The sequence below is a fragment of the Monodelphis domestica genome, chromosome 7 (genome assembly GCF_027887165.1).
Source record: "Monodelphis domestica isolate mMonDom1 chromosome 7, mMonDom1.pri, whole genome shotgun sequence".
NCBI lineage: Eukaryota > Metazoa > Chordata > Mammalia > Didelphimorphia > Didelphidae > Monodelphis > Monodelphis domestica.
Window position 1 is genome coordinate 91,980,722 of NC_077233.1, and position 10,732 is coordinate 91,991,453.

General features: G+C 38.9%; 1 protein-coding gene across 2 annotated transcripts in view; it reads left to right on the forward strand.

Annotated features, from left to right (window-relative positions):
- Positions 1-8,494, forward strand: part of RHOA (ras homolog family member A) — a 60,255-nt gene extending 51,761 nt beyond the window's left edge. For both annotated transcript variants that reach the window (XM_007499850.3, XM_016424386.2), the window contains 3 exons: positions 2,447-2,567; positions 4,706-4,836; positions 7,177-8,494. In XM_007499850.3, coding sequence (XP_007499912.1) covers positions 2,447-2,567; positions 4,706-4,836; positions 7,177-7,350 — 426 coding nt within the window. In that variant the 3' untranslated portion in view covers positions 7,351-8,494. The remainder of the gene's footprint in view (positions 1-2,446; positions 2,568-4,705; positions 4,837-7,176) is intronic.
- The last annotated feature ends 2,238 nt before the right edge of the window (positions 8,495-10,732 follow it).

A 10,732-nucleotide genomic window follows, 5' to 3' on the forward strand; every position in this document is an offset into this window, starting at 1 on the left:
AAAAGTAAATGGGATCAAGAGAGACATCCATTGTTAGATAGTGGAAGTGGTGGCAGTAGCTGGAACAGAAGAGAAAGCCAGTTCCCTAGTGGAGTAATGCCAGGTATAAGTTCAAGAGGGACAGTATTGCCAAGGAAACAGGATGAAAAATCCTAACAGAAATTGCTCAACTCTACTCATGATACTAAAACTTTACTTACTGGTGCTATGGGTTTGTGGGAAGTAAGTGCCTTGTTGGGAAGAAAAGAGGAGAATGCCCCTTCTCCCTCCCCCTCCCCCCCCCCCCCCCATAAAGAGAGAACCATAGGTCCAGATGCTCCCTGATATTTCATCTTTATTGACCTCTGACTGAAAAGTGTGCTAACAAAAACTCTCCTTAAGGAAAATCTTCAATGACAGGAGTTGGCTGAGTTATCTGTTGAAAGATTAGAATGTCATTTCCATAAGGTACTACTCACAGCTGAGAATTCTTAACAGACAGTGGTTATGGAATTTAGAACTGAAAATGGACCTAACTCAACTCCCATTATCCCTGAACCCAACCAGAAGTAGTGATTTGCCCACAGTTATATAAACTAGAAAATGGTTATCAAGATTTGAGCCTAGCTCAAAATACCATTCGAGCGTACTTATACTGCACCAAACAGGTTTATTTCTTTTGTAAAACCTTTTAAAATGGAAATGGATACATACCATGTAATAATAAACTGAGAGTGCTTTATGTTTTGCAAAGCATTTTTTTTAAACCTCAACAGCCCTCTGAAGTAGGTGCCACAGATATTATGGCCAAATGTACAGCTGACAACTTAGCAATCTAATCATGGTCCCATTTTATGTTACATGCTGTGATTAAATAGCTATTGTGTGGGATAAATAACCAAAATAATTATTGAATCATGCTTTTACCCTTATAAGTTTATATTGAAAGTTGTAACTTGTTACTAGAGTGATAAGTAATTGAAGGTGCATCTTAGATTTCCCAGATTGATTACTGTTTCTGTAGAAATCAAAATATATATCCTGTATATCTGACAGACCTAGAAAGGACCTCTATGAAGTCTAAATTTCTTGGTTTATAGGAAAAGCACATATAGGCCCAGGATTGTCTTAATCCATAGTATTCCCTGATAATGCCCTTTAAGTGAACACTTTGCATAGTGCTCCCTCCCCACCATCATGGGAAAAGGTAGAAGGTCTGTCCTTCCCAACTTCCAAAGCTAAACTGTTGCTAGGGGGAGGGGGGTGCTGAATCTTAAATCTTTAGGACTCTTTAAATCCTTAAGGATTAATTCCTACAGCCAGGCTAAATAAACATCAAGAGAGAATACCAGACCTGAAGTCAGGAAGAAACAAATTCCATGAAAATCCAGTCTGTGACCATTGACAAATCACTTAATTTCTCTCCATCTATAAAATTTTTTCCTCATCTATAAAATGTTTTACAGGGTTACGATGACCAAGTGAGGTAATATTTGTAAAAATGATTAGTAGAATGCCTGGCACATAGTAGACCCTAAATAAATGCTTCCACCTTTAAGTCTGTGTTTTTGTTGTTGTACGTCAATTTTTATCCTTTGCTACAGAAAATAAACCTTTTGAAATTAGGAAGAGCAAGGTGATAGAGATCTCTTTTATGATATTCCCCTATAAATAGAATGTCTATAGATAAGGCATAAAATAATCTGTGCCTTTCTACTGCTGATGATCCCCACAGATATACTACCCACCCCACCCCCTGCTCAGCTTTATCCTCAGATGAAAAAAAAAAATCTCCATTAGTCTCATCAGCCCTCAAACAAAGGGGTCCTGCTTTACTTTCTTTTCTCTTTCTGCCAGTTCTCATTGGACATTTTTTCCTCTTACTCTGTTTCTGTTGTAGCTAACAGAGGCACTGAAATGAGAGTTCTAGAGTTTTTCTGACTTGAGCATGTCATGGAAGGTTAGGCTGGAGTATTTGTGCAAATGTAAAGTCTCTTGAACTAGCTCATACTCTTTCAGCCAGTAAATTGCTATTTATAGTTCATTCGGTTTCCTTGGCAGCTCATATTTATGCTTTTCTGACTCTGCCCACTTCCCCTTCTACATTAGAGTTTAGTGACTGAGTTGTAAGGTCATGAATAATCTCCAGTCGTGCTATAAAATTTATTTAGGCCCTGCCCAGTCCCACCCCTGGGCTTAGAAAGTTGCACAATATAGTATGAAAGAGTACTGATCTTAAATTCCAGGGGCCTAAATTCAAAGACTAGTTCTACTATTTACTGTCTGTGCCCCATTTGTTCTTTCAACCTTTCTACATAAAGGCTTTCATCTATGTAAAATGGCACTTCACTTTGTAACCAAAAAGTTTTCAGCTGTTGAAAGGATCTGTTTTGTACAAAGTGAATACTTCATCTTTATTTATGAGTTATGACCTTATCTGAATAATTCTCCTGTTATCTTCATATAGGTAGAGTTGGCTTTGTGGGACACAGCTGGTCAAGAAGATTATGATCGCCTTAGACCTCTTTCCTACCCAGATACTGATGTTATACTTATGTGTTTTTCCATCGATAGCCCTGATAGTTTAGGTAAGTAACAGAGGCTTGTGAGTGGGTAAATATGTTGAGGAAGAAGTAATAATCTAATAATGTACATCTAGTAATAAAACTTACATTTGTTTGACTGTAGCTTCCTGTTAAGTAAGTTGTAATGCTAGACTTATATTCTTCTGCCTCCCCCCTTCCTATCACTAAGTAGCAAGCTGCATGTACTAAGCAGTTAAAATGTCATATGGTGAGATGTGGGCCAGATTGCACAACAGTTTGAGGGAGGGTTCATGGAAATTAAAGGAACTCAGCTGAGAAATAGTAGGTACTTCCAAGAAGAGAAACAGCAATAACAGTATCAAGGTCCTGCCATCTAATATGTCTACATCTAAAGAAACACTAGTTTTTGCAGCTACTGTTTTGTCCCAGGAAGAAATTTCTGTTTCAGGAATTGGCTTGTCTGATCTTTTTTTTTTTTCTGTGATGTATAATTTATAGCCATGACATAGTCAGGCCTTTTCAAGCCAGTAAACTTAGGATAGCAATGTGAGAAACTTCCAAGTTGAGCATACAATTTCAGAACTTGAAAGTTGGTCACCCTGGGGGAAAGGGTATATTCCAAATATAAATTTATTTCATTGAGATTTTTTATTTTTAAAAAACTGGTGTTTTTTTCCCCATTTGCAATGCTGAATGATACTGATTTTGTTTAATGCAATTATAATGGTTTCCACTTATACGATATTTCTAAATGCTGCATATCTGCTATCTCATTTGATTCTCATTAACAATTTTATGAAGTAGATCATATAAGTGGTCATATCTCTATCTTTATAAATACAGATGGTAAAATTCAGAGGGCAAGTCACTTTGCCCAAGGTTACATAGACAATAAATAGCCAGATTTGTTGCTTGAGCCAAGGTCTTTTCAGTTCTAATTCTGCCTTGGTATCCAAGGTGTTTTTGTTTCTGTTACTCCATGTGTGTGTCTTCCCCCTAAAGAGGTTGTTCAGAAGTAGAAAGATGTGGACAAAATATAAATGCCAGAAGAGAAATAGTAGTGTATTAGCAGTATATGTAGTTGGTGAAGCATCATCATGTTCTCTATTTTGTATGCTGAAAAATATTGTCATTGAGAACTACCATGAGGTGTTGATTATTTTGTGTTGTGACAAATGAAGCTTCCTATCTCTGAGGGAATATTTTGACCTTGTGGCATAATGCCTTTCCTGATTCTATTCTTGGGAATTAAGTAAATGTCTCAAACTTGGGGAATAAGAATAAATTGTCTTTAAAGTAACTTCCCAACCCTCTTTTAAGGTTGCCATAATGTTGCCAAAAATTAGTAACATGTTCTCATCCTTCAGTTGTGTCTGAAATATATAAGGTTGGCAAAAAGCCAAACTTTCCCTGATAAGCTCAAAACGAACAAACAAAGAGAGTTTATCAAAGTTTTAAATTAAAGGGGGTTGGAACAGACAAGGTTTTCTGGCACACTGGCCTTAAAGTAATTTTAAAGTTTATTTCATTTCCCGCTGTGGCAGCCAAACTGGTTCTTGTGAAAATGTGTACTTAATTAGAGAGCTAGATTTAAATGCTCAGGGTTGTTCAGTCATTTTTCATTTGTGTCCAACTCTTCATAACTCCATTTGGGATTTTCTTGACAAAGATACTGGAGTGGTTTGCCAATTCTTTCTCTAGCTCATTTTATAGATGAAGAAACTGAGGCAAGCAGGGTTAAGTGACTTACCCACAGTCATACAACTTAGTAAGTGTCTGAGGCAAGGTTTGAATTTATGAAGATGAGTCTCCCTGACTTCAGGTTCAGCACTCTTTATCTACTGTACCAGCTACCTTTAAACACTAGCTCTACTTCAGCCAACACTTTCCCATTTGTAAATGGGAACAATGTCTCCACTGCCTTAACTATCTATATCTCATTGGATGGTGGTAAAGAAATACTGTATAAACTTAAACTTTGATGTGGCTGCTTGGAAATGCCAAGAAATTAATAGTGTCTTTGCACTGTTTGGGGGAGTTCAGTTTTTGCCTTTTCCCCAAAGTATGAAACCAAAGGGATTTCACTGAATATTTGGCTTTACCTTAGCAATTTAAAGTTCTCTCCATAGTTTTTTATGTGTTTACACATTCTCATGACTCTTTATTTTTGGTCCCTTTAGAAAACATCCCAGAGAAGTGGACCCCAGAGGTGAAGCATTTCTGTCCCAACGTGCCCATTATCCTGGTTGGGAACAAGAAGGATCTTCGAAATGATGAGCACACAAGGCGGGAACTGGCCAAGATGAAACAGGCATGTCCTGAATGGGGTGTTAGAATATTTCTAAAAGGAAAAGGTCAATATTTAGAGGACCTCCTATGAGCAGCTTTGAGCTCTCTTTGAGGCTCTGAGCCTCATGTCTTTTTGGCATCTTTATAACTAACGGGGGTGGGGGGTGGTAGAGGGGGACTGTTCTGCTCTCGACCTTTATCCATTTGGGCAAGACTATCTGGAAGATATTCTCTGTGCCCATCCCATCCCTGGGAGACATGTTAGACTAGAGAAACCTTGAGATTCAAAGTAGTAGGAGCCTGACTATCATAGCCTGCGGCTTCACTCACAATAGCAGAAATTATCTCCCTAGTTAAGAAGAAAACTGGGGATCCAAAGGCTCAGGAATTGTCCAGAGTCATGAAGTAGCAGGTACAGGAGTAACGGGTGGGTCAGCTGAACTCTCAGTTCTGACTCTGCCATCCACTTAATAGCCTTCCTTTTCTGGGTCTCAGGTTATCTATCAGTAAAATATGAGAGGCCTGCATTCAATCTCTTCCAGGCCCATTCTGTTATGGTGTTCTACCATAAACTGCTGCTTTCAGGACCTTATGAGCCAAAGAATCAGATATTGATGTCCTAAGAAATCTCTACTTTCATGATTATTCCAAATAGGAATGAGTGGGATTAAGACTATTGTGTGCTTTTTTTTCTTTTGTTTTAAAAATCATGAGCCCATCACTTTTATATAATAACTACTCATCAAAAATGAATGTTTGTAGGGATTTTTTTGTTTTGTTTTGTTATTTTAAAATTTTTCCCGTGGTTACATGATTCATGTTGTCTTCCCTCCCCCTCCTGAAGTTGACAAGCTATTTTCATATTATTCTTTTTTTTTTACCTTTTTTTTTTACCCTCACCTTCTGTCTTAGAATCAATGCTGTGTATTGGCTCCAAGGCAGAAGAGTGCTAAGGGCTAGACAATGGGGGTCAAGTGACTTGCCCAGGGTCACACAGGAAGTATCTGAGGCCAGATTTGAACCTAGGACCTTCTGTCTCTAGACCTGGCTCTCAATCCACTGAGCTACCCAGCTGTGTCGTGCGCCGCCCCCCCCCCCCCCCATATTATTCATTTTTATAATAGAATAATCTTTTAAAACCAAAACCCCAAATCATATACCCACATAAACAAGTGATAAGTCATATGTTTTCTTCTGAATTTCTACTCCAACAGTTCTTTTTTCTAGATATGGATAACATTCTTATAAGTCCCTCTGAATTGTCCTAGATCATTGCTTTGCTTTTAGTGGCGAAGTCAATCACTTTTGATCATCCCACAGTAATTCAGTTATTGTGTATAATGTTCTCCTGGTTCTGCTTATTTCTCTGCATCAGTTCATGGGGGTCTTTCCAGTTCTTATGGAAATCCATCAATTCATCGTTCCTTTGAGCACAATAGTATTCCATCACCATCATATACCACAATTTGTTCAGCCATTCCCCAATCAAGGGACATCCCTCATTTTCCAATTTTTTGCCACCACAAAAATCACAGCTATAAATATTTTTGTTCAAACAGATCCTTTTCCACCAAAAATGAATGTTAATAGTGGCTTAGGAGGACAACATAGGTAGATGATTATTTCCAACTCCATCAATCGAATATATCAAGCATATCTGAAGGAATGCTTTAAGAATAGTTACTAGAGACCTACTTTGACACCTTGGGTCTGCTGCTTAATTGGTTGCACAGCCTTGAGCAAATTACTTCACTTCCATAGGCCTGTTTCATCATCTGTAAAATTAGGATGTCGTACTGGATGGATTCAGAAGTCTCCAAGGTCCCTTCAAACTCTCTGTGACTATAAAGATAATGAGCTCATGAGGACTTTTTTCTCTACCAGAATTGAAGTAATTAGCCCTTAGGGTAAACAGCCCAGGAGACATTGGGGTCCTGAGTTTATTCTTCAATGACTGTCTTATATTTCAGACCAGAATTTGCCTGTCTGGGTTTTTAGTCCCTCTATATATTGAGGTCAGAAATCCATCCACCATCCTCTCTTAGGAGCTGATATTAGAAGACCTTTCTATACCTTCCACTCTTAAATCAATATCTTTATTCTCCTCATTTTTGCCGATATAAAAGAGAAGCTCTTGACACAATTATGGTCTCTGAGGGAAGTGGCTTTGAGACTGATACTATAGAGAGCAGTAGATTTAGCTCATATCAGAGACTCTGGGGTCATGTCCCAACTCAATTACTTCTCTGTGTTTATTTCTTCTTTTGTCAAATGTGGGGGATGGAATAAATGATCTCTTCCAGCTCTGTGACAGTCTTTGATCCAGTGAGTAAAATCTCTCTCTTTCTCCCTCCACTCACAGGAGCCGGTGAAACCTGAAGAAGGCAGAGATATGGCAAATCGAATTGGTGCATTTGGGTATATGGAGTGTTCAGCAAAGACCAAAGACGGTGTGAGGGAGGTTTTTGAAATGGCCACAAGAGCGGCTTTGCAAGCCAGACGTGGAAAGAAAAAATCCGGGTGCCTTGTCTTATAAACACAATGGAAAGCCCAACCCTCACTCGGTTAATTTTTGAAGTGCTGTTTATTAATCTTAGTGTATGATTACTGGCCTTTTTCATTTATTCTATAATTTACTTTAAGAGATTTACAAATCAGAAATCATCTTGCTACCAGTATTTAGAAGCCAACCATGATTGTTTAATGACAGTCTGTGTCCAACACATCTGTGCACACCAGGGTCCCTCTGACATTACTCTTAATAACCTTCCTCATTCTCCCAACCAGCACATCTGGCACTAATTCAAGGGAATTCTTAACTTCTTGCTTCTTTCTAGAAAGAGAAAAAGGTGATAACTTTTGTGAATTGGGCTTTAACTACTTTTATACCTAACACGTCCTGTTGCTGTCAGCTGCAGGGCCCTCTGGGGAATAAATACAGAGTCACTTCAGAGCAGGACTTCTTACAAGGCTTTTATTGGTATAGCTCTGGGGTATTATTCAATTGTTTGAAAGGGGGACAAGCCAAAGATGGCGAGTCCCCATGCAGCTGTGGCAAAGCTACAGTTCTGTGGTTTCATGTTAGTTACCTTAGAGTTACTGTGTAATTAGTGCCACTTAATGTATGTTACCAAAAAATAAATATATCTACCCCAGCTTAGATGTAGTATTTTTTGTATAATTGGATTTCCTAATACTGATATTTGTTATCTCTATAGAAGGTCTCTTTGGGTTTGTTTTTTTGTTTTGTTTTGTTTTGTTTTTTTAAGAAAGTACATTTGAACATAAAGTCAGATGGAAAAACATTTAAAACCCCCTTTTGTCAGTTTCTCCAGTGAATGACAGCCATTAGCAGTTCTTTTCTGCACAACATAACCCAGTGTCCACCCCTGTCCCTGGAGCTGGGCTTAGTGAGTGGGGATTTGGTTCCACCCCCAAGGCAATGCAATGGTTCAGAAATTGGGATGAACTCAAGTTGGTATATAAAATGTTTCTTTATTTCTTACTCTTACAGTGGTGGGTAGCTCCCCTTATCTCCTAGGGGAACTTGCTACCTATTCTCTTTGTTGGTGGCCAAAGTCCCCCTTGGAACTCTCATTCCTCTCCAGCTGACTAAACTTTTTTCTGTATCAGTTAATTTTTTTCCAACTACTAATAGAGAATAAAGGCAGTTTTCTAAACTTCCTGTATCCTGGTGTTTGTCTCGATCACTCTCTAGGTTAGCAGTGCTAGGGTGAGGGGGGTAACCCAGGACGAACTTGAGATATAGGTTCACTTCAGTGTCTTAGTGGGGCATTCAGAAAAAAACATTGAGTCTCTCCTGTGTTCGAAATACTGAGGGGCATCCAAGTGTCTCCGTGGATAGAGCCAGGTCTAAAGAAGGGAGGTCTCAGGTTCAAATCTGGCCTCAGATACTTTGTAGCAGTGTGACTATGGGCAAATTGTTTAACCTGTATTGCCTAGCCATTTTTGTTTTTTTAGGAAACAAAGAAATATTGTACTAATCAGTGTTTAAGCAAGACATACAAGTTTTGTCATCGTGGAGTTTAACTAAGAAAGGAGAGACTCTTGACACCAATAGGAAAATAACTATTATGCCATTGTTAGGCAAGAAGTACATTAGAGTTGCAATGAAATACTTCAGAAGGACTTACTACTTGGTAAAGTTGGGAACTATTGAAGCAGAGCAACATGACCAGAAAGATTATCTAGCATTGGCATGAAGGACCAATTTGAGAAGGAAGTAATAAGCCTGGTAAGGAGGGTGTTACAAGTCTTGAGTGGCAGGTTATTGGAATTTTTAAAAACATAGGAGAGAAAGAAGCAACCTCCAAAGGACCTAAATTGCTGATGATATTGGGAAGTGTGGGAGAAGGAAGGAGATTATGAGAATAAGACTTGGGTATTAGAGACCAGCTGACCAGTCCATCTTCTAGGACGATAGGATGGTATTTGTGACCAAGATTTCCACTGAAGTCTAACTAAGGACGGAAGAGGTTTAAACAAAAATAATCTTTTTTTTCTCCCCATTCCACTAATATGATTGCTTCCATTAAGAAGAAACAACATGGGGCAGTTAGGTAACTTAGTGGATAGAGAGCCAGGACTGGAAACAAGGCCTCAGATGCTTCCTGGCTGTGTGACCCTGGGCAAATCACTTAACCCCAGCTGCCTAGCCCTTCCTGCTCTTCTGCCTTGGAACCAATGTGTAGTATCAATTTTAGGACAGAAGGTAAGGGCTTTAAGAGAAAAGAAGCAACATGGATTCTACTTTTGCCAGCTTTTTTTTTTTTTTGCTTATCGTCCCTTGGTCATAGATGATGATGATAATTCATAAAATAGCAGAACTAGTCCTCAATGTCAAAATTGATGAGACTTCCTCCCATGTCATCCAGTTCACATCGCTTTTACTTCATTGTCTGGCAATAAGGGCTCTACCATGAAGGTAATGAGAAACTTGAAATTTACTGAAGGCTCACCTGTCACTCATCATAGTTCCTAGTTCACACTGGTTTTGTTTTTAAGCTCTTCTTGATTTTGGATTGTATTGACCTACCCAAAACATAAGAAAGGAAAGAAATAACCAAAAGAAATGTTTTGTGCTATTTTGTACTCTTTTGACTTATCTGTAATCAACCCACCCTATATTAGAGCTAAATTTTTGTGACTGTGTTGTCCCTCAAGTGGTTGCTGGGTACTAGAGGTAGAAACAAAAGATGATGTATTCTGAATATAAACTCCACGTCCTTTCAGGTTAAGGTGTAATTTTATTTAAACTCAGTAAACAATGTCCCTACCCCATGCAGAATACTATTGGTCCTGAGGAGGGTTAGATTAAGGAAGATAAGCTTTGTCCTTAAGGAGTTTATAGTCTAGTAAGAGAGTAAGATGAAGGGCTGTCCTTACCATTTCCCTACCTGTCCCATCGGCGTATCTTCATGTACAAAATTAACTTGACTTCCCCCCACCCCCACACTTTTGTTGGTTGTCAGATCTTGCCATTTCTACATGAATAACATCTCAAATCTGTTCCCTTAATTTCTATATGCCCATCACCTTAGTTTATCCCCTAAATCAACCCTAGCCTGGACTATTGCAAAGGTCTTGTAGTTGGTCACCTTAAGTTTCTTTCCCTATTCCAATTTATCTTCCATACTTCTGCCAAAATGATTTCCTTAAAAAAATGTGTCAAGGGCAACTGGGTGTCTCAGTGGATGGAGAGCCAGGCCTAGAGACTGGAGGTCCTAGGTTCAAATCTGACCTCAGACACTTCCCAGCTGGGTGATCCTGGGCAAGTCACTTGACCCCCATTGCCTAGCCCTTACCACTCTTCTGCCTTGGAGCCAATACACATCATTGACTCCAAGACGAAAGATAAGGCTTAAAAAAAAAAAGTGGCGTTTGCCTGCTCAAATTCA